Source organism: Lepisosteus oculatus, chromosome 13 (assembly GCF_040954835.1).
Source record: "Lepisosteus oculatus isolate fLepOcu1 chromosome 13, fLepOcu1.hap2, whole genome shotgun sequence".
In the NCBI taxonomy this organism is placed as follows: domain Eukaryota; kingdom Metazoa; phylum Chordata; class Actinopteri; order Semionotiformes; family Lepisosteidae; genus Lepisosteus; species Lepisosteus oculatus.
The window spans coordinates 8966906-8992357 of record NC_090708.1 but is presented as its reverse complement, the minus strand read 5'-3'; the positions used below and the strand labels follow the sequence as shown (position 1 = coordinate 8992357).

Genomic DNA, 25452 nt, shown 5'->3' with positions numbered 1-25452 from the left:
CAAAGCTGCTGACCAGTCCTCTGTACTCCTTCTCCTGCTCACCCTTGATACATCCCACAATTGCAGAGTCATCTGAGAACTTTTGCAGGTGGCATGACTTTGTGTTGTACTTAAAGTCCGAAGTATAGAGGGTGAAGAGGAATGGAGAAAGAACTGTCCCTTGAGGTGCCCCTGTGTTACTCACTACCAGTTCAGACACAGTTCTGAAGTCTCACAGACTGTGGTCTGCCCGTCAGGTAGTCAGTGATCCACGAGGTCGTGGAGGCATCGACTTGCATCTCCTCCAGCTTCCTCCTTAGAAGTAAGGGCTGGATGGTATTGAAGGCACTGGAGAAGTCGAAAAACATGATCCTTACAGTGTTGCCAGCCCTGTCCAGGTGTGAGTAGGCCCTTTGCAGCATGTAGATGATCGCATCCTCCACACCAACACTGGGCTGGTAGGCAAACTGTAGGGTGTCCAGTGATGAGCTGACCAGGGGTCTCAGGTGGGATAAGACCAGCCTCTCCAGTGCATTGTATATAGCTCTTGTACTCTTAGGTTGTGCCAAAGTGCACTATAAAATACTGTCACTTTATTGTATACCATATATTGACATGTATGAGATGCAAACATCCTCTTTTTCAGTTGTGCTTTGAAATAAAAAAGGTTGTTTATTAAGAAATTAATAAATAAATGCCTCTGCCAAATGCGTCTTTGCTGACAGAATTAAACTCCATCATCCTGAAAAGAATTGTCAGGGGCTGACCTTCACACATTTTTCTCTCTCAAAGCAAGACATAAAAGAATGCACCTCGGTGTTTTATCCTCTTTCTTCTCCCAGATCAGGGGTGAAACAAATCATTCATACACCAAGCATATGTTTTTTTGTTGCACTTAACACAGCAGACAATGGCAACCATGGATGTTCTGTTTCACGCCACTTCTGCTGTCTGAAGGGTTTGCTGTCAATGACCCATTTACAGAAAACCCGAAAGAATTAGCTTAAAAGTCACAGATTCTGAAGCATGTGAAATGACTGCACGTGTCACAGCCCGGCCTGTATAAAATCAACAGTTTAGAAAACATTTATTTCTTAGGGAGCTCAAGAGTGGCGTTAAATCAGGGCCAGTCAAGTGGAGGCTAATGTCAGCCCACAAATCCATTCCGCAACAGGATTTCTGTACAGGTTGTTCTTTAGCTAGAGGAAAGTACTGTAATTCAAGATCAGGTTATAGCAAAAGAAATTGGCAACAGCTAGAATCTCTAGAAAGTGACTTCCTCTGGTTTCAGTGATCTCAACCTTTTTGGAGGGCTCACTCTAAACTCCCTAATTCTGGGCTTAATTTATCCGTGCAATTAAATTGCCTTCGAAAACGAAAGTTCAGATTCAGAGTGCTGATACTCTTTAAGGTTGCTACACTGAAATGTTTTGCATTGGGGAAGAATTCCTGGTCTCCAAAACACAAATTAACATAATAACCTAATTGGACCAAATTAAAGTAGCCTTTGATGTGTTTTTTAAACTGGAGCGAGAGAGTTTTGAGAGTGCTGGTTAAAATGTTCTGGTTCTCCACTTCTTTTAACCAATTCTCCCTGAACGTGACAAACTTTTAAGTCTTCAAGACCTGCCAAGTAATGTTTTGAAGATTTGTTTAATCATATTTAATTATTCCTCTAGATATCTTCTAAATCGACACCCTGCAAAATAATGTAACCGTTCAGTGTTTCCACAGTACAGCTCAAAATCCCCACCCAGTGAGTGGTATAAATATCAGTCTTGTAAAGATGTAAAGGAAAAGGGGCTTGATATGGACTTGTTGTGTCTCCTCTGTTCTATGCTTGGTGATTTATGTCCACCTCGAGGCTGTGCATTTGAATTGGGCAGAGCTGACCACTAACTTTGTGACTGAAATCCAAATAATCAATCGTTTGACATTCCAAACTCTCCACAATAGAAACTTTACTTGTCGGATTAGTCAATATGTGAAACCACCCTGAGATTCATATCTATGCTACTGCTGTACAGAAACCTTTCAAAATATGTTTAAGAAAGCTGTTGTATGAAGTGAGATTTCTCATATCAGTTTAACCTGGAGAAATGCTGTTTTAGTCCTAAAGACTGGTGTTAAACAGAAGTAGTTGTGTTCCCTCTCTGGGATGTTTTGGTACACCTATGCTAACTCCCAAAGGCATATTCTATAGTTCTTGCACCTGAAGAAGTGCGTATAATTAATGGGAGGTTTCGCCAGCTCCGTGGAAAACTGAAATCTGATGAGTAGGAAGCTTGTTATGCACTGAAATAAAACACGTGGAAAATTAAATGTGTCATCAAGTTCTGAAATAACTCACACTTTATACCGTCAGGTGGCTGTGGACATCTGACTGGTTAATGGACATCCTGCTTTGCTGTCGCATCCAGTTAAAGGCTCTGGAGGATTCAAATCAGTATCCTGTTCTGCACTGCTAACAGGAGTCATCTTTGCAAGAGTGTGTGTTTTATAGAGCAGATGTCAACAAGAGAGCAGGAAAAGGGTATTATAAGAAGCCATCCTGAGATTACTTCTACTGTTTGAACAGAAATCAATTCATGTACAATTTACTTAAAGAACGGGACCATTCTTGGAGTGTCCTAGATTCAGGTGCTGCTCTTTTTGTTTTGAACATTGCTGTCCTTTTTTCCCTTTTCAAAAGAAAGAGGAACACACCAATTACCCCTCTGCCTGTAGACTTGTGTGACCCACTAACTCTGTACGTCTGTTTTTATGCTTTTAACAGAGTTGTTTAGGCCAGGACTACACAACTAATCAACAGGAAAACAGATAATGAGGTCAGGGCGTCAATAATCAGATAGACACAAACGGCTATCATAGCACAAAGGCCATCAGAACCACTCTCTTCTGCTTTGTTGGTTCATTAAATGCATTTAATTTGAACACAAATGCTAGGTTAAATTTATTTATGGATTTGTTTTGGCTTACTTTTTATATATTACATTTTAAATGACTTGCCTTTGAGGTCTCTTTTGTTAGATTGTGGGAATCCAAATGCCTTGTTCTAGCCGTACTCAACACAACACAGAGCTCACATCATTGGACTTCCTGCATCCTTTGGAATGTTTATAATGTGCTGAATTGAACTCTGGGTTGAGTTCCGTACCAATTAAGAGTGCACCATGGCACCAGGCATATGCAAACAACACATATTCTCTTGGCTCAGAAAATGAAATACAGTCAAAGCAATCGTAATCCTTAATGCTTTAGCTATTTTGATTCTAAATGTTTCCACTTGGCAACTGTGTAAACACAAATAACTCCAGAAACAAAAATGAAGTCAGGAACATAGGTAAGCGTGGTGATTGTATGAACAATCTGTGGGTTTTTCAGGGAGACTCAGATTTAGAAAATCTAGGCCAAATGTGAATGAAAAAGCTGCCCTGTTGCTAAGAGGCACACTGTTCCACACTAGCCTGTGTCACCTACTGTACTCACGTCACAGAAACAGTCACAGTGTACACGTTAAGAATAAAATAATCTATTCCACAATTATTCAGTTCAATCTCCAGAGCTCCAATACCCTTTAAGTCTCCCATTTTAATCATTGCTGATCCTCTTTCTCTCAGTTGTCTCTGTCTCCCAGAGGACATGTCTGACAAAGCCTGTCTCAAGGCTGAGCTCCTGATCCATCTCATTCAATAACCCAGAAAGGGGTGAAAGACCGCTAATAAATTTAACCTCTACTGTCAATCCCCCAAATGCGTTTTCAATTCATGGTAAAGATAGACATTCTATACACCAAAATTAATTTAAAAAAATTATTTACCTCTGCTTCACTTTCTTGTATGGAGTATTTAAACCTCTGTTTGAAAAAACAAAAAGGACAACTGATGCAAAGAGACCGATAAAACATTAAAAAGTATCTCTTACAAATAGCCACAGTGAGTCAAGTGGAGGACTGCTCAACCTGCAAAGGCTGTGTTTAAACCACCAGACAGAAAAATGAAAGCGGGTAGTAACTAAAGAGTTTTTGATTACTTATTTTTTAATCTGTCATCCCAGTCTGTTATGACATTTTCTAATGATTACAGTAATGTCTCATTGCTATGAACAAATGCTGCTGTTCCTCTACATGTTAACTGCGTTCACAACTGCTGTGAAAGCACACATTGTAATCAAGCTGCCTTTCTGAATTGCACACCTGTGGGCAATGTTCTATTTCTGGAATCGTCTGGAATAGCAGGATATCAGTGGGCACTGGTGAAGCTTGTTTTGAGCACAAATAAGTTTATCTTTCTAAAAAAACAAAGAAACAAAAAATTCCTCCACAAAATAGATCCTAATGATAATGTTTTCAGTTCTGAGGTCAAAATAACCCAAATTTAAAACAGGCAAGTGAGCCAGACAATAGCATGACCCCATACTACTTAACTTAATGCGTCTAGAGTATCTCTTAAAGCAGAGCGACTTCATTAATCTTTTAAAATAAAACAGACGCAATTTAGGTACTGAATTGCATGAACTATAAGCAGATTAGCCTTTGTAAAAGTAAGCCTTATTGTATCTGTTGGGTTTTCATTTCACATGCAGTAAATCTTGGGGAGAAAAACAACCAAAATAATACTTCAACTGCCAACTTTTGGGAAACAATACTACTTTATATACTGTATACACAATACAAAACAATACTTAATTCTATACCCCATACATGTCCCTATAGGGTTTATATTAAATTTACGGTCTCATGATTCTGCTTGATTACAAATTGCATCCTTAAAAACAAACACGATTCCAGCAGATACTGCCTTTTGTCGGTATCAAGGAACACACAGGGAAATGAAAACTCTTCCAGCCCCAATTAACCTTTAACCTTCAGCTGGCACACAAGAAAAGCTGTCCTTTTATAACTTGGGAAAATGCGGAGGCCAATATCTTTAGAAAGACAGAGACCTTGACCTTCTCATGCAGCAATTCATGACCTCTCCAGACGACCCTTGCTGTTTCCTACAGGTTCTTCTTGTTTTGTGCAACAGCAAAAAAAAAAAGACAGAGCCATACAGTAGGTCTTTGAGCCACAGACCAAACAAAGCTACCTGAAACCAAACTTTTGTTAAATTAAGATTACAAGACTGATTTTTAATGCTCCCTGGGCTTGGTCTAATGTCAGCTACAATGTCTGGGTCAGAGTGACAAGGCACTTGAAACTATATTTACATATTTATATATTTGCATTACTATAACTGCTTCACATGGTTACAATGAGAAATGCATTGAAGACAAAACAACGATCTGGTTATAAAGCTGCTCAATGCACTACTTATGTTCATGTGATCAGAAAAATGCGTCGTAAAATGTATTCAATAAACAATTCAACAAAGGCATCCAGTTTAGCAAAAATAGAACCTTTTTGAAGAAACTTAGTAGTTACATGATCTGGCATCACAATGTTTTCTACACCGCACATCTGCAGTGACTAGTTTCTTGAAGCATGTGACTTCATATATTATTGCATAAACAGTAAAGAGCTTTAGACTTGGGTGTTTGAACAGGCTTAAACTGTAGTTTAATGCAGTGTCTTAATTTCAATGTAAGTCATGTGAGCCGAAATGGTTTTAACAAGACAAATGTTATTAATTTCCACATAATAAATGTAGAAAGAGTCTGACCCACTTTAACTTGAACTTCTATTATGTTTGTTTTGTTTTTGTTATCTGATTTTGTACAACTAAGTGGAGACTGCCCAGAGTGAGAATCGAAGCATCTGATTTATTTCCCTCTCTAACTTGCGTCAGCACCAGCTGCAGTTTGACCCAGTTTCTTCTGGGAGATGTGTGCAGACGAGAGACCTGCTCTCTCTTTATAGAGATTCCTTTCTTCTTCTGTGCTTTCACCTTGGTCACAAGAGGGGCCTCAGACCTGCGTATATTTCAGCAACCTCATCTCCCTGTTAGCCCGTGCTCTGTGTTAAGATACAGGTCCGTTTCTGACGTAGTGGTGTGGTTGATTAACACTGGAGCCCCATGTCTCTGGGAATCTGGGTCTGATTCTGGCCTCATGTGGCCATGTGCCTCTACGGAGTTTGCATGCTCACCCCATGTTCCAGTGGGTTTTAACAAGGTGCTCTAGTTACCCCTTTCTCCAAAGATAATAATAATAATAATAATAATAATAATAATAGCTTTCACTTATATAGCGCTTTTCTGGACACTCCACTCAAAGCGCTTTACAGGTAATGGGGACTCCCCTCCACCACCACGTGCAGTATCCACACATTGACAGCAGTCATAGTGCGCCAGAACGCTCACCACACATCAGCTATCAGTGGGGAGGAGAGCAGAGCACATGATTGGTAAGGGCCAATAGGAACTTTGGCCAGGACACCGGGGTTACACCCCTACTCTTTTTGAGAAACGCCCTGGGATTTTTAATGACCGCAGAGAGTCAGGACCTCGGTTTTACATCTCATCCAAAGGACGGCGCCTGTTTATGGTATAGTGTCCCTGTCAGTATACTGGGGCATTAGGATCCACGTGGACCGCAGGGTGAGCGCCCCCTGCTGGCCCCACTAACTAGTTTTTCCCAGGAGGTCTCCCATCCAGGTACTGACCAGGCTCACACCTGCTCAGCTTCAGTGGGTTGCCGGTTGTGATTTGCAGGGTGATATGGCTGCTTAGGTTGATTAGCTACATTTTGTTGTTCCCTCAGAGTTAAACCCTATGAGAAGAGTGGCCTGTTATCTTGCTAGAATGCAAGCAGTGTGGCTTTGAAGCCTCTCTCTGCCCAGTTCACAGGAAAGCAGGCAACACAGTCAGAATACCAGGAATCTCAATCATCATATTCAGCTAACAAGAATCTGGTGTTTCTTAAAACATTTACGGTATTTATTTTACCTTACACAACCACCTCCTGCAAAGAAAGGAGCGGATGAATGATCAATTTTCAAAACTTCAATTATGAAACAGTGACTTATGAAATGAAAAAAAAAAGAGAATGTAAATATCAAATTAAATAACTGCAGGATTCTTACAACCGAGATTACAGTATAATGTATACTGTACTTTTGTTTGCTAACACGTCTCAGTGACAGAATTACCTTAAGATTCTTTCTTATTCCTTTTTTTAGATACTTAAAATAAGTCTTTGGTATGCAGAGAAACCCAGACATTTTCTTTGTCCCTAGCTCAGATAGGCAACTCTTCAAATGTGTAGATAAAAGAGCCAGTGCCCTTTAGGGTGAAAGACTTTTAATATAAATCTGGATGGTATTACATTAAAGTCAATTTTAAAACAGTGTTTTGTACATAGTGGAAACTATAACTTTGTAATAATTCCCCATTCATATAGTATTACATTCTGAAGCAGAATGTAACACAAAAAATACACAATGTCAAGTGTTCTTTCCTTAAGGCATCATAGGATATACATAAAAGTAGTGTAAAGATACAATGGCAGAGTAGAAAATGCTGACAAAATCAGAAAGACTATTTCAACTTCTTTTCTCTTTCAGTATTCTCTCTCTTTTAACAAGGCACTAAGAATAAAGGGAAAAAATGCTGTAAGACTGTAATACTGAAGGCATTCATCTACTGACTTTTTCTTTCTTTGCATGAAAACAGAACCTTAAAATCACATGACTTCATCATAAATGAACGCTGATGTTTGTCTGGTTCACTTTCTCCAATGTCAAAAGCTTCTGAGAGAGCACAGTGTCATTCTGTTTCTCATTGCGTGATTTTAGGAAGAAATAGACTAGACTAAAACACCTTAAAACGCAAAAGTAAGTGGATCGGTTATTTGAACCCAAATGCTGTATGAATGCCCAGAAAACAAGGTTTTACACCTGACCATCTGAATGTTACAAATAAGAAAACATCTATTATCTATTATATAAGATCAGGAACTAGACAGGCACAATATGTTTTGTAAGAGAATTCAGATCTGTTTTTGATGTCTTTCAGAAGTGCATATGTATATTGTATATAAAGTACATGGAATGTATAAAGTTTTGAAATAAAGAATTTGCACACTATAAAGATAATGGCTTGTCTTAGCCAGCACTCGCACAGCAGCCACTGTTTAGCTTCTTACATGTCCAAGATAATCTGAAGACAAGAATGTTTCACACTGGGACAGGAAACCTGCAGACTGGATGAAAAAACAGCTAGGCGCTTTCATCTGTTAGAAAAAGAAAGATGCTATATGGAAATGGTCCTCATTTTCAACAAGCAGTACAGTACGTAAGCAGACATGAAGCCTTAAGGAGTAGTCGCTAAGCAAATGGGCTACAGTATTTTTATATAACGAGAAATGAGAATGAAGGAAGTTGGGGCTGTTATACTAGACAAACCCCCTATGAGAGTCCCTTGCCAATTAGATCAGCAGTCATTTTCAAGTCTATGGCCAGAGCTTTGAGCTGCAAAGTTTATATATCATTTGGTAATTTGTCTACTTAGTTTATTTACGTCTTTTATTTTTACATTTTGAATGAGAAAAGCAAATAATAAAAGTATATACTCATATATATATGTACTTATATACCACAGCATATACAGTACCAAAATCAGTATCTTGGAATACTGTTTAAAGCATTGTACTAGATTATGTGTATACATATTTATTAAACATACAACCATTTCAACCTCTTCAGCCAAAACCCATAGGACAAGGTAATACTTAAAAGTCACAATTGTGTTCTCATGGACGCAGAATACATTCTGTACAATAAGCTTTATAGCAGCCACAGCATTGCACTGGCAGTCAATTATGCATGATTAGAAAAACAGGCTTTTGTCCATTCACACATCTGAATTGATTCTTTCAAAATTTTGTACCATTTGCCATTTGGTAGAGATCCACCATTTAAAACAAAAATCCAAAATCAAATAACAGAAAATGTATTTCATAGATTCTATAGCATGAATTAATTTTTGCTAGTACTGCATAGCTAGTGAAGCATTAAATCAAGTCTTTCTGAAAATGTTGAGGTTCCTTATAACGCAATTCTCCAAAGAGACAATACAATATTGCTTCTGTTCACTAGCAGCTGCATAAGTCAGCATAACATCGGCAAAAACTGGCCAGATCTTAAGAACTGATATTCCCACTGTTTGCTGGAAAAAACAGGAATCAATCCAACACACAATTTACTGAGTTGAGAGCTGGTGTAAAAGTTGCACTCTTTTAATGGGTAACACTACCATGTAATGTTAACCTTTACAAGTTACTTTACCCTGTTATAGGATTTATAAGGTTGAATCTCAACAGCCACTTTGAAAACAAAAGGAAAAAAACACACAAAGTACACACAAAACACAAAACATAGTACATTTGCACACAAGGTAACAAAAGAAAACAAAATGGAAAATTTGCTGTTGCCACAGAATTAAATGCCAATTATCATAGGCCTTTATTCTAAATGCACTTCAATACAATGTATCTTGTATTTTAAGAAGCACCACTGTACAATACATAAACACATGGATTGTCGCATTTCTTCTTCCTGCTCATTATACAACAGCAAACAAACCAAGTTCCGAGAAAAAAACCGATGACTAATTCTGAACAGGTCAAGAACAAATTAATCAACAGACAACCTGAAATGCTGAAAAAAGAGTAAAACAGAACTCCACTATAAACCTGAACTTGACCCCCTTAACCTGCTTGGAGCTGCTCTGAGACGACTGGCTCACAGCTGCAGAAGAACAATGAGTCAGGACCAGCTGCAGCTGTGGGCTGTTGAGGAGGAGAAAAAGCAGTCAAAAAGCTGCAGCATCAGCATCACAGCCATCTTACAGTGTATACAATGTCCCTGTAATTACAACTTCAATACAAACAATGCTAGAGACTGCAAATGGTGGTCTTAGCCCTACTTGGAACACAACATGTGCACAAAAGTAGTATATATATCCTGTACTGTATATTCCAAAAGCAGATGAGGCCGGGAACCAAGTGGCTTAGAATAATGGAACAACGCATATAACCGTAACCATGGTAGCAACTACTCTCTCCTAAGCTAAGTCAAGATGGAGATTTAAAATTCTTTTGCCGAGAGTGATTATCAACGCTGTTGAACATAAAAAAAACTGTAGGGAAAAAGTCAAATGCATGAAGAAGCATGTTACAGATTTTTATCTTTTGTCTGGTTCCTACAGTACTTCTTTTATGACCCTGGAAAACGTTTCTTTCATATATACTGCTCGCTAGCGCCCGAGAGGTTTGCTGACCTCCTTTTCGTCTGTCTAGCAGTAGTAATCGGCTGTTTCGGCGTGTTGCATTTGTTAATGCCTTCATTGGATTTTAATTTCATAGCCCCGCTGCAGAGCTGCCTTTGACAGCCGCCGCTCAGTTTTCCTCGCGAGGTGTCAGCTGTGCCCTCCGGCAGGACTGCCATGCCAGCACCGAGAACGGAAGAATGCCATCTGGCATGGCACAGCCTTTTACTAAACCCAAGGAAACATTGTGGCATATTTTCGCATTAGCACCTGCATGGTGCCACAGTCGCACACAGTCAGGTATTAGTAACTAGTGACAGTTGTTTTTTCTAAAAAAAAAATCTTTGATACTACTTTTATCAGAATTTAATAAAATACCAAGAAGTTATAAACAACTAAAATGGATGGTACAAAAAAGGCTTCTGAAAAACGGTTGTCTTAATTGAACACCAAAGAGAGCAGTAGAGAAAAACAATACTTCCAAAGTGAATAAGTGACTTAGTAACATCGCCTCCAGACAAAAGACAACAGTAGGTTACCAATACTTATGAATACTAATTAGCTTTTTCAGCTATAAGTACAGTGATACTATGCTGATGAGTCCTAATTAAGGCAGAAACAGCTGCCCATGGATACTTACTTTAAATATACATGAGTCAGAATTCAAAGTCTACTTTATACAGTTCTACTTTCAAACAGTGTGAATAGTATTCCTATAATTATATAACTTTATTGTGTAACATTGTGATAAATATATAACTCATGTTATGTTATTAACAATTCATATTGACTGCAGCTCTTAGATGTCTAACACTGACTGGAGTTTCATACAGTTAAGACTCTTGTGTTTAAAATAAGCTCTTAAATGTAGTATCTTTAATTCTTCATATATTCAATATTTTTGTCATAATACCCCTTCTGCTTTTCACTCAGCTTAAATTTTCTTTTCATTTCATGCGGCACGTCTGCACATGAACCTGGACTCGAAGGCTAAACTTGTAAAGGCTGTGACAGCTTGACACAAATCCCATGTTATTGCATTTAATAACGTTAATTGAGACAGGAGGGCTGTTTTCTTCCCCACCAAAACATGTAAGGCCGAGCACAACAAAATCTGAATGATTCTCACGGCAACTGTCTATGCTGCAACACTCTCGGACATATGGACCGACTGTCAAGTGTCAAGTCTGTGAAATTGTGCCGAGGTCAGGCCTTGTGCAGAAAAAAACATCAGATTAGCAGACAGCTGAGCCGAATGCACTGCAGGGCCAACTTCGCTTTCCACTCATGGGCTGACTTCACAATCTAAAGAGGAAGGACGGAGAACCACTTTCAGAAATCCCCATTTAATGGAGTTATAACAGAAATTCAGGAGGAAGGTTAGATCCTAATCTCGCACACTTCCGCTGTCCTGGATATACATGTCTCGCACCCGGGACTTTCCGGAGTGCATCTTTGAAGTCAACAACAATTATATTAAGGAAACATTCTGATCTTGTAGTTCACTTATAGTTCACTATGCAGCAGCTTTCTGATAAAAAAAATTCAAAACCATCCAAGAGATATTATTAATATTGATAATAATTGAAATATAATCTCCATCCATAAACAGAATTATCTAAATGTTTAAAAAATACATTCTGTTGCAATTGTTTGTAACAGTTCATGGGTTCTGTCCAAGAAACAAAGTCAGTTTTTCTTTCCTGCTTTCAAACAAGGATGGGAATGATTTGGGGACAAACAGGAAAAAAGTACAGCCTCACCACCTCAGAAAGAAAGCACGTAAGATTTTGTTGACAACGACAGAAGAATACAATGAAACAGCATGGAGCTTCTGATATCACCTTCTACTTGAAGTATTTCATAAAACAGTGTAATACAAAATCATATTAAAGCACAAAAAGCAATCAACGTAGCTGGATTGTGATTTTGTGAAACATTTCTACGAGCTTGTGGTTTCGGCCTGCAAGTTACTGTGTACACACACACGCACACACAAATATCTTCTGCTTCAAATACACTCTTGTGACTTTCCCTCACTTTGATCAGAATCCAAAGAAGTCACAGGGTTTGTTTCACAATAACACAAAACAGTAGAATGTAGTAGAATGGAATGTCTTATTCATACTGTTACCCGACGAGCCCTGGTGGTTTCATCACAGCATTTTCTTGAGTGCACTGGCCCCCAAAACTCTGGACCCCCTCAGGCACAGCTGCCATGCCCTATGTGCAGTACAGACCCCCTGCCTTCCACCCAGCTTCACAGCGTCAGGCACTGAACTGCTTTCTCCAATGCATTCCTTCACAGAAGCCCAGATGGCTCGCTCGGGCAATGAGCGCAACCGCTTGGATTGAGTGCAGGAGAACAGCACTTGCCAGAAAAACAAGGCAAAAACAGGCCAGAGCCCAGAAATACATGAAAAAGAACAAAAAAAAAATAAAAACGTTATTCCTTCGATGTCATTTCCTTTTCTGAAAGCAAGAGGCCTTTATATAATTCCAAGTCAGCTTGGCTTGGCTTGCATGTCTGCAGTGTTTTTTTAGTTTTTTTATCTATAGTACTTGGGAGTATTTTTTAAATATCAACTCAATTCGGAGTTACCCAGTTTTCGGAGTCGGCTGGTTCACTCAAAGCTGAGAGGATCCTGGCTCCACCGCCCCAGCAGATCTCAACCCCACAGTCAGCCACTGATGCTCATGGTAAGCCAGCAACATCGCCCAGACTCACACTGGGACACAAAGTGCACCCGGGGGTCAGAGCAAGCACCTTTATCGAACCCCGCAGGCGCTTCGGACGTTTCGGCAAACCAGCCGTCACCAGGCTTGCCGACTTCTCTCCTGCTCCACCTTCTTGAAATGTCACGGATTCCACCGGGGCAAGGTCACCGAGTTTCGCATGTTGCACTTTGTGGGGTTGATTTGGCCTGACTTCGTGTCATTAAATCCAGTCACCCTGTTCTGCTTTCTTCTCGAAATTATCATTCCTACAGTAAACATGAGAGTGGGCAGAGGGGCTACTCAGCCACTTGTCTCGGGCACCCCAGGCTATTCAGGGCTCTCGCTAGAATAAAACATCTCATTTTACTACATCTAAAAATTACCCTTAAGGAAAAAGAGAGGGATAATTGCACACAAGAGGGCAACAGGGACACGGCCTCTGGTTAAAGGATATGGCTTTGTGTGACTCAGATGTAATGTCATTAGAAAGTGACTGATTCATTACGGCTCTTGCCATCCTAGCTAAATACTACAATCTGTTATATAGACACTGGAGCAAAGCTGCTCAAGGGCTCCTCAAGCGAAATTTATATAAATGATGTGCAAAAACTGGTATTCAACTGGCAATCAAGTATGCAACATGAGCAGGTAATGTAGCTACAGAGTGCCTAAGCTTTATAGATCCTGGTTTTCAGTTCAGTATTGAACATGAATCTATTAGAAAATTGTAGTTTTGAATGATTCACTATCTGCTAAGGATAGATCGAATAAAATAAAGACCTTCTTGGCAATAAAACCAAAATAATCATACAAGCAATGAGTGCAAGTAATAGGCAACATTCATGACTGGAATATTTGTATTCATAAATAAGGAGAAGTAAAATTTCTCCTGTCTTGGACAGGATATATTAAGTTTTCTAAATCAAACTGAAGGTCACATAGAAAACACATGATATTACAAGGGACCAACTTAAACAATGGAAAACAGTATATGAAATGATCTTTTTGAGGAGTTGAAGAGAAAGCAGGGAACAAGTATATTTTACCAATTCAAATGTCACGTTGACGTGCAGATTGGGGTTAAAAGCTGTTCTTGGGCAACTTTTCAGACATGATCTTGGCATGAAATTTAACTCCCATCGCACTTTCTTTTTACCTTTACTTGTTGATTTGACCTTGAAGCACACTACATGAATGCTTCTCTAGTTTAAGTTAATTTACAGATCTTTAATCAGGGAAAAACAACCTTCCTATGTGCACAATCTATTGCAGTTCTCCATCTCATCTTACAATTTAATTGAACCTTTCAGGAACAAAATTTGTTCTCAGGTGCAATTTATATCAATTAGTCACTGCTAATGAGCAGAGTAATTTGCAGAATAAGCTGAAATTATTCAGCTTCATATCTGAAGGCTTTGATTTGTACAGTTATTGCTTGATACGTGATAATGTACTAATATGTTCTATAATGTACAACATTAATTGTTTTGTTCACTGAATGTGTACTCAAATGATTACCTGGTTAAACAAAGGATAATACAGATAAATGCAACCATGCAGCTCTGTACACTGAAGGAAAAATAGAACCTTTTACCTGTGCATTCGTAATATATACTCGACAGAAATAGCTTTGTAATAATAGATTTATTTTTCTCAACAAACTGTCTGCAGTTCTAAAATGTAATAGTATGGAGAAATGGGCATTACATTAAAATAAGAAAAATATTGAAACTCAATTAAATGCATATCCGTCCTTCAATGCAAACACAAGCCTTCACAACAAACATCGTTAATTCACAACATTTTGTTTAGCTCAATTAAAAAAAAAAGATGTTTATGGAGTAGCAGTCATCTCTAAACTTAAATCAGGAAAACCACAGCTTTTGAGATACAAAATTACCTTTCAACATAATCAGTCACATCAGTCACATCAGTGTTGTGACAATTACAATTAGAATCAAGAATTTCCACTCTCAACTTATTAGTGTTATATAATTCAAACATTGAGAAACCTCATTTTAAGATAGAACTATATATCTCTAACACAACACATTCCTGGTCGATGTCTTAATGCCAAACAGCAGTGGTCTTCAAATTTAAATAAAAAGATTTAATCTTCTGTCATACAATTCTCTTTAAGACACTCTAGTACTAGTTTTAAGATTTGCAAGTAAGATACTACTTGTTTCCACATGGTTTTCTGTTCTTGACCCTGTTCCTGCAGTAGTGTAATGTTGCAAAGAAAGCTAGTGCTGCTGGTCAACATCACAGCAAGTTTCACATGTAATGTAAGAATTTCCTATGACCTTTTTGTAACATGACATAGGTACAACTGAACACTGATAGCAGTTTTCATTAACACTATTGTGAATATAAATTATCCTAAAAATAGACAAATCAACTGTGGAAACCTATAATTAACAAGATTTATTGCAAGTTTAATTTTGTGCTAAAAAATCTGATATATTTTTTGACACAATCATTTAAATTGTTTATTTTGGGTCAAACCTTTGTTGGAAGAACACAATTTCAGTAGGTCCATATTTTAGTTTTTTCATTCTTTTGTTCTCCATGGTTATCCAGGCCTAATGTGCGTCAATGTTCACAAAACAAAAAGGACACAAATGTTAAAAAACTGAGATTAGTTGTCATAAAGTAGGTTTCATGCTTAAAAAAGCAAAGCCTCGCTCTGATTTTTGACATGCCTGTCATTTTAAAAATGGATAAAAACACAGCACTCTGTCAGACTCCAACATCCACGTTTTTTAACATGTCTCCTGAGACATACAAAAAATGATTTATGAGATTAGCCTTTTCTGATGAATCATGAAAAAAAAATAAAAGTGGAAATACAATATGCACAGACTGATGACTTTGCACTCCTTTTTACACAGCCCAGGCATTTCCATAGGATTTTTCAAGGTATTTCATATTAAGAAATGTGCTGCAGTGATCCATCAGCTCCATGCAAGAAACGGGTGGGTGACAATGTGTGGGATTGTAATAGAGTTCTCACAGCTTCTGCAATCAGTACATGACAGAGGGGAAGAAATAAAAAAAATATCCCTCTAAGCAAACCTGAGTCCTCCCAATGCTTTTTTCATAGCCTATAGCTTAAACCTGAATAAAAGCTTAAAAATATCAAAACAAATCCGAGGCTACTAAAGAAATTGGGAAAATCAAAGCATTATTCTCAATTCAGCCAAAACACATTTCTGCGTGTCCAAAGGCAGCACCTACAGCTCCACATTCTTTAATAACTGTGGGTCGAGCAGCCAACAATATATCTGTCCCAGAACTTAAACATCAAGAGACTATGCATAGAAAACTTCAGGTAGGACCTTCAAGGCTCTGGAATGAGTTCTTTCGTGCCTCTCCTTCATCTAAATCTACACAGAAAACTAAGAAAAGGGGAGAAATGAATTGGTTTTCCTGCTTGAGTTCAGAATGCATTTGATTATTCTTGTAAATCTCACAGTAATAGTACGCATTTTATAGGCAATACTGCTGTCAATACAATGGGGTCAGTCTTAAAACTAACAAAACGTTTTTTGAAAGTGCTGTTCTGAAGTTGAGAGAGAGTGAAACAAAAATAGAGTGAGAATAATACTGAACACAGACAGGAAATATCATATCATAGCTCAATTAACTGGGAAAAAAACAACAAAAACTTAAGCAGTTTATAGATGGAGTCTGTAGACCAGTAGGAGGCACTCTTCCTAAACTAATGTCCCAGTAGAGTACTGTGCCGTGAGAGGCATCACCTCTCGGACATGAAGTTAAACCAAGGTACTGACCACTTGGTCATTGCAGATCAGCTCCAGTGACTGCAGTAGCAGGACTGTAAATCAGTGAGCGAGGAAGCCTTACTCTTTTCTCCACCTGATCTGCTGTGCAGCATTCGGTGCTACATGTCACCCTTGGAGTGTCACCACTGCAGCTCTTCAGTGGAAGTTGGAATGCGCTCCCCCTGCATGTATAGTGCTTTGGGGTAAAAACATGCAAAATAAATAATAATAATAATAATTTCCATAATTGCCTTTTGCTTTCTATTTGAGTGAAGTAAAAGATACAGTACACTGGCTTTGAAGCACTGGAACCAACCAGCAATTCTGTCTTCATAATCCCACTCTCTCAGATTGATGGTGACTTGTCACAGGAGAAGCAAACACCTCTTTTGCTTGAAAGATTGGAGTTAGTCTATCAGTTAATGCTCCATGACTTTTTTTTTTTAACATTCAACATTTTCCTGTTTTGCCAGTGGGAAATGTTTTTCAGTGCTACTTCAGCTTCGTTACATACCTTGTGTATCGGTGCCGTGTTCTAAACAGCAAAAATTATTGTAAGACATGGTTGAGAGAAACAAGTCCACAAGAGAGTAACACAAATGTGAAACACATTCACTGAATCCCGTTTGCGATTTAAACCACTTTTGTGATTTGTGGATTCTGGGGAATATGACAACAATTTAGCTTTTTTTTTGCATTGAAATACATTTGAAAAGATATTTATAATTTAAATACATAATGGGAACATTTACTGTGCTTTTTTTCTTTATTTATTAGTCCCCCATGCAATCTGTGCATGGCAATATTATAAAACAGATGACATATAAAACTTGCATTCAAGAATACAATGAAGGTAACACTATATATCTGTATAATAACATTCCTTTCCAAATGAGGGAAAGGTGTTGGGAATTTAAACACGGAACAACAGATGAGGTACCAGGAAGTGCAAATTTACAACAAAAAATAAGAAATGAAGACACCCATCATGGGATAGATGACAAACAGTACTGAATAAATCATCTCCTCATGACCAGGTCTGGTTTCTTTGGGTTTTAAAATGTTACGTTCATTGGTCTCAAGTGACTTTTTTTCTTCCTTCACTTCAAATTCTATTGCTTGCCATCCTTAAGAAAAGGAAGAATTTTAGAATATACTAGAATATACTTTAAACAATATACTTAAATGGCACTTGATAAAATTACATTTGGCAACATGAGGACAAAATCTCAAACACAACACTAACGTGTTTTGTACATGTAAAAAATGTCTTGCATCAATCTCGATCAAGAAGGGGGTTGGAGGGATTTTATCTTTTCCAAAAGCATCGGTTCAACCAGAAAGGTGAAAACCAGTAGCTGCAACCCTTGAAAACTGGAATATGTTTATAGTTTTATTCCTAGTTCTTCCATCCTTTCATAAATCTTATTTTCACACTTTCTACGCAAATTTGTCGAGGTCTTAACTCAATTTCTTTAACATGGAACCGGGTAACTTTAGTCACTCCTTAATAAAGCATCAAGCTGGAGAGGAACACAAGTGTTTTTTCAAATGGAACTATAATGGAACACTGACTGGCTAACATTGCAGGTTGACTACACAAGTGGTATTTGCTCTAAATAAAAACTGCACAATTAAAAACCGTGCAACACAATCATGGTGAAAAATGACAATTCCACATTCCAGAGCAGCAACTAGGTTAACATTTAAGCTTTAATTTTCTTCACAACTTAATGACATAACATAATTAAATGCTTGATTGAATAACAGGCATTCATATTGGTCTCTTCTTCAGCTGCAGTAAAAACTTCACACAAGTACTATATCCTTTGCATTTGAAAAGGGTGTAGGGCTAAAATGTGTTCTTTTAAAAGAAGATCCCTCTGTTTTACATATAAAAGTTTTTGATTCCACTCATCTTACACTGCTATATGTTTCCCACCATGGTGCATCTTGTGTAAATTCACTCTTTCATTGTAACCACCTAGTACTTATGCATTATGGATGGGGAAAACAACCAGGTAATTGCATAAAACATCTGTTTACCTGGCCAGCAAGGTGTATCAATGATTATGTGCAGTAGGGTAATACTGCATTTATCCGTGTCCAAATGAAAAAATGACTAAATGGAATAATGACTTTACTGTAGCTGCTGTTTGTAAAGCTGCTCCATTTTAGTCAGCGTCTCCCTGGTCTGATATTTTATGGTAAACCAACTGACTCTTGTGAGCAGACAACTTGCTGTTCAAAATTAAACTGCCATCGTTCATCACCACCTGCGCCCAGTTGGCTTAAACTAGTGGGACCTGCCTTCTGCACCTTATTGCTCCACACATACTCTGCAGCCTGCTGGTGTTTTACTAGAGGCCAAACTGAGCTGAAAGACTTGAGCCCAAAACATTTTCACACCTCTGGCGGAAAAGTCTTGCTGCAGTGAGCTGGAGTCAGGAACGAGATCGGTACTGAAGAAGGGACTGCCACAGAGCCCGCACAACGGAGCCGCAGATTTCAGAAACGCGAGGCACGTGCCGGCTGGGCTCCCTTTTCCGAGCTCCCGCCAGGGTGAAGCCGGCAGCGCCTCGGGCAAACCGAGGGGGCTCAGTCGTCCGGGATGGGGGTGTTGCAGTTGCCGTGGTAGATTCTGACGGGCAGGTCGCACTGGTAGTAGAGCTGGAAGACGTCCCCGTAGCCGTGCTCCCTCCACCAGGTGCAGAGCTGGCGGTTCCAGCCGCAGTCCAGCGCGTGGAAGAGGCCCGGGTGCTCCATGCCGATCATGGTGAAGAAGTCCTGGTCCCCCAGGTGGCCCTGGAAGTGGTACTTGTCGGCCAGCCGCGCCACCCTCGCCGGCTCCAGCAGCTGGTTGTAGAGCGCCGAGCGCCTCATGGCCTCCAGGTCCAGCAGCATCACGCCGCTGTTGAAGCCCGGCTGGCCGTCGGGAGGGGGGCCGCCCACTGCGGTCTTCGGGTTCTCCCGCCGGTATTGCCAGAAGGTGTGCCTGAAAGCCACCGAGAGGGCAAAAGCGCAATTCAGACAAGAAAAAACCAAACTTCCACCTGCGTCACTTTCAAGAGCAGTGCGTCCTTATGCTACAAGGCTAGGGCTGCAATGCCCAAATCCTTTTTTTCCTGGGAGAAAACCCAGGAGATTCTTACAGTTGGCTTCCATTCCACATCCATCTCCTGTTGTGCAAGAGTGCATGTCAAGAAAGACCAAGTCAAATGGTATTTTTCACCAAATCATTCATAAAGTCAATTTTGGTCTCATCTTTCACCAACTATCCTGCAATATTTGTATCCTCTGCATCACCAGGTACAAGTACTCACGATGTTGGAACATGGTTCAAGGTGATTACAAGCAGATCAGGTCTCGGATATTATATGAGTGGTACTCCTTGCCTTGGCGGTAACATGGTGAAATAATCAGAAATATTTTTACATCTCTGCTAACATTTGGGAAACAAAAAAAAACTGTTTAAATAAATAACCGCTGAATCCTTTTTATCAAAAGCGCATTTTACTAGGTAAACTACAATAACATGCAGCAGCATGACACTTTTGTTTGATGAAAACCACTACTCTGGCATGTACAGGCACCTCTGTTGCCACCTAACACCGCTTCCTTAAAGTCTTGATTCCCTGCAGACTGACACTTTCAAGCTGTGCCACATTGGGACAAAAGGACAGTACATTTTCTAAACAAATGAAAGATTTGGCAGTGTTTGGGAAACCAAAAAAGCAAAAACCACACAAGTTATCTTATTTCAAACAGATCTGCTTTCCATCCCAGGCCAGTAATGGGGGGAAAAGGTTCACTCCACAAGTCTTACTGTACCATTCAGTTTGTTAAAGAATTCATTTCCAATAAAAAGAAAAAGAAGAAATTCTAAATGCAAGTGTATTATAACAGTAACAGGAAATGAATGATCAAAATGGTGGGATTCTCATGGGCCGATTTCTTAAGTCTTGACCCACCTACAATTACAATATCAGACAAAACACAGATTTGCTAAACCTTCCCGTCCCAAAGAAAATATTGTGAAGTGGACTTAAAACCACAATTGGGAGTTCAGAGCTAAAATTCAGTTGCAAAAATAATATGACAAGAAAAAGCCAAAAGGCCCAAAACACTGTCAAAGTTCTGCATATATTAAAGGAGCAATTCTATTTTTTGTAAAAGCCAGCTTAACTGTATATTCTTTAAAGGCTGATTTTGAATAAAAAGCATTGCGCTATCCAGACTGTTTTTTTTTTAACTATAAGGAATATTAACTACTTTGCAAACAGAAGACCAGAGAAAATGTAAGTGGGTTGAAAAATTCCACAAAATTACTGTCCCAAAACAGCTTAAAATAGGTAAAACAAACAAGGCAATTCAGCAAGATCCTGTAAGAGATGTTTTACATGATGGTGAAAGATATCTGCCAAAGAAAAGATGACAGTTCAATGTTGTTTTCGCCCATTGCGATACTAAGCACACTCTATCTCTATTTAGATTTTCTCCCAAAAAACAAGTCAAGCAAATACAAAAGAAATACAAAAACAAGCAAGCGAGAATTGCTAGCCTATTAAAAGACAATTGTTTGAAACAGTTTCCTTTCCAGGACTGTTAGTAGTTTCTTTCCTTTTTAGATTCCGAGATGAAATTGAATGTTTTTGTCTTGCTTCTAGATTAATTTTCTGTTTTTCCTTGGTGAAATAACCTCCGGAGTTACTCAGTTTTTGTTAACACAGCTTTTCAAGTGGAATGACACTCTTTTTGGACAAACAGGCTTCTAGTGTCAGAAGAGTAAAGGAGAATGTTTGGTCTACTTCTTGCTGTTGGCAAAGAGCACTAATTAATAATAATAATTGCTTACACTTATATAGTGCTTTTCTGGACACGCCACTCAAAGCGCTTTACAGGTAATGGGGACTCCCCTCCACCACCACCAATGTGCAGCCCCACCTGGATGATGCGACAGCAGCCATAGTGCGCCAGAACGCTCACCACACATCAGCTATCAGTGGGGAGGAGAGCAGAGTAATTTAGCCAATTCATAGATGGGGATTATTAGGAGGCCATGATTGGTAAGGGCCAATGGGAAATTTGGCCAGGACACCAGGGTTACACCCCTTCTCTTTTTGAGAAACGCCCTGGGATTTTTAATGACCACAGAGAGTCAGGACCTCGGTTTTACATCTTATCCGAAGGACGGATATTATAAAATATTATTTTTGTCACTCATAATATTTCCAGATGTTGCTTTTTTTACATTTCATAATCAGAGATGACAGGAAATAATTAAACAAAAACTGTTTCTGGTTAAACTATATATACTTCCCACAGCATGATTATTTTTCATTAATTTCATTAAACTCTGCGAATCCTTTACAAATCCTGTACTGGAGTCCTGTTCAGTGAAAGTGTATAATGCCAGATATTGCCATTGTTATTAAAAGCCAGAGCTGTGCTTTACCAAGAACACTTGTCGTTAAGAGGTGTCCAATATTACAAGCATTCAGAAGAACCTAAAGGAAAGGTTGAATGTTAAAGCCCTCAATTTTCAAAAATCCACAGTACGTTCTGTTCTTTTACACTGAGGTAGGTGAATTCAGCACAAGCCATTTACATAATTCTAATGAAACACAGTATGATGCATCTAATATAGATTTTAATTACTATTCTTAAAAGTAAAATAAAAATGAGCCACCTTCAAACACTGAATAACCCCCCAAAGAAAAAACAGCTAGTTTAAGAAACAAAGTATGAATTTAGCTAAATGCTATAACTAAAGGTCAGCTGAAGGCTGTTAGATGATAATAAAACAGGAAAGGACCTTGGAGCAACAAGAGAAGGCAGAAGTAAACTAATCGCCCACTGTTTTCAACACTAACAGAAAGAAGCTTAGGATAAAGTCATCCACTCCAACTCATTTGGTTGTTTGAACTAGCCAAAGTCTATTTCAATCACTTCCTCTTCAGGTTCAACAGTATGGTTGGATAGCTGTTAGAAACATCCACAACTCTTTGTACAAATGTCTAGAAAGGGTATGAGCTTCAAGAATATGACTGGGCAGCTTGTTCCATACTTTCACAAATCCTTTGGGTAAAGTGCTTCCTGCTCTTGGTTTTAAATACACTTCCACTTCGCTTTCACTTGTGTGGTCTGGTTCATGTTCCAGTCTTCATTCTGAAGAAGATGTGCGCTATGCTGCGATTAAACAACAGCTCGGCCAGGAACAACGTGAAGAGATCAATGACTAGCAATCCTCAGTTTTTTGTTCATGCAAGAAAGTTCAGTTTTCCCTCAGTTAAAATACTGCACTTTCTGACATGTTCAGAGCTTTTAGAAGCTAGTCACTGACATTTACATAAAGGGTCTTCTCTGTTATAATGTTTTTCCTTTCTGCTTTATTTCATGTGGAAAAAAAAGGTTTTGTTGGGTGATACGTGCTGCACTCGATGAAGAGGAAATAGGTTTGCAAAATGGAAAATCCAGAATAATTTATACCGTACTTAAGGATAAAACTGTGAATGGTATCTTTACAGTTAGAAACAATAACACTTAAAATATTTTTTGAAAAGAAGTTAACAAGTTTGGCCTGGAATCTTTTTTAAACTTAACCAAGTCTCATATTGTGATCCTGCAAAAGCTTATTCTATTACAGGGAAGGGTATAATTTGAACACCACGTTCCTAAACTCAGGTGATAAACAGGTCATAAAAGAATTTCCTAGCAACAACACATTAATTACAAAGACTGGGCCAAGATCTGGAAAATCCACACTTAAAAAAAAATTTAAAAAAACTATTTTAAGTCCTGCATGTTCTTTTCACGTAGAAACATGTTTGTGCAACACTTAAAAGTCAAAAACAAAAAAAGGCGAGAGAGGAGTAACCAGTGTTTTTCCACCATGAATACTCTAGGTTAATTTCATACTCGGCTTTCTAGGGAAGTGATTTTCTCAGAAATGGCAACAGTACTCTGCAAGGCACACCTGTCAAGCAGATGCTTTTCATAAAGATCTGCTCTATAAAACCCAGTTCTCCAAGACTGGGGACAAATATTCAAATATAGGGAATCAGCAAGCCTCCAGAAGTAGAATATTAATATCAGCACACTCCATGGGCACATTCTAAACGTAACAGTGTTGCCTAGATGTGAAGGTCAACTTTCAGTAGGCAACATTACTTACAATTACAGTACGTTCAGTTCCAAAACTGAAGTTACAATGGAACATTGGTGGCCCCAGCTGTAAATAAAAGCAGACGTACAGGATACATTCATTCGAATTTTATTTGCAACATATACTGAAAAACAAAGGATATGCCACAGTCGGGTCCAATGCATTTAATTGAATGATTTATTTTAGTTGTCAAATCACAGGACAAAAACCCAACACACATAAAAGATTCCTGTATGTAACGCATCACTCATTACACTGAAATTACCCACATCATTACACTTCAGCATAAGTAACATCTTCACACACATTCCCTTCTGTCAGGGTTGTCAAGGACAAAATAGTACTTACCTGTAAACACTATTTTATAGGCCACCAGCACAAATACCTTCTGGTCCACAGAAGATGAGATTTTGTCTCCCAGATGTGCACGCTGCCCCCGAGTGAGGTCTTCGAGCATGCAAACCATTAATGCATCACTGGCGCTTTACTGGAGTCTTACGGAGACAGCAAGGTACGAGTCATTTTGCTAAAGTGTGAATCATTTCTTCTTATAGTTTCTTCTGCTATAGCAACTTCAGTCTCAAGAAACATCGGTGGTCTTGGGCTGGCTTGGTGACCCATTAATGCTCAGGGCATGGCCTGCTCAGCTTCCTGGTTTGTCCGGACAAGTCGGCAGACTTCTGCAGCTCAATTTTTGGGTTTATCAAAAACAGGACACCTTAAATTTTTTCAAGCTGGCCATCTGCTTTAGTCACATCTACAGGGTTTTGTTGCATATTGTACTGTTCTTGCATTCATTAAAGTCTTGTCTTTATAGGTTCTTTACAGAAATTCTGAACTCTTAACACTGAACATCTCATTCATTTATGACATTGCAGGACTTCAACTCAGTATTTTGTTATCTTAAGGAACAATGCTACCAGAATAATCAGCAAGCCTCTGTGCTCATTATTTGAAATATTTATAACATTATACATGTGCCCAATGAGCTACTGATGTAAAACACACTTGCATTTGAACCAGGGCTCAGTGACACTGAGCATGTTACAGAAGTGACATCACCCCCATGAACCCTAGACAGTATAGAACTCTTCCACAGCTGAAGACCTGCTTTGGAGAAGCAGAGGTCTCCCCTGTGTAGTTAGTGATGCATCAAACCCACAAGTATCCAAAATTGAATCCCAACTGGGGCACAATGCAGCAGAATGGCATATATTTAATCCCACATCACAAGGATGCACAATCCTCCACAATTCTTATCATAAAAACATACACTACCCAAGTCTCATACAGTGGACATGCACATGTACTTAATGTTTACACTAACAGTCTAACAAGAGCCTATGTAAGGCTGCCTGTGAGCACTCACAACATTAATGCGAGTGCTCACAGTGAGCACTAACTGGGAAAGCAATCTGAGGTGCTTTCATTTCCCCGAAGGACAGGGCATGTCATCTTTAACGTCCAGTTCATATAACCGAATTACTCTCATATCTTTGACAGTGTGTTTTTTAAATGGGCTTTTGAAGGGGAGGGCATCTACAGCCAAGAGACTGATGGCGGAAATCAAGACTGTGACATTTGCCAACTCCAGCTG

The 25452-nt window shown here is 38.9% G+C and overlaps 1 protein-coding gene across 2 annotated transcripts in view; it reads right to left on the bottom strand.

Moving 5' to 3' along the window:
* Positions 1-14533: 14533 nt before the first annotated feature.
* Positions 14534-25452, bottom strand: part of xxylt1 (xyloside xylosyltransferase 1) — a 50709-nt gene continuing 39790 nt past the window's right edge. For both annotated transcript variants that reach the window (XM_015361216.2, XM_015361217.2), the window contains exon 5: positions 14534-19685. In XM_015361216.2, coding sequence (XP_015216702.1) covers positions 19289-19685 — 397 coding nt within the window. In that variant the 3' untranslated portion in view covers positions 14534-19288. The remainder of the gene's footprint in view (positions 19686-25452) is intronic.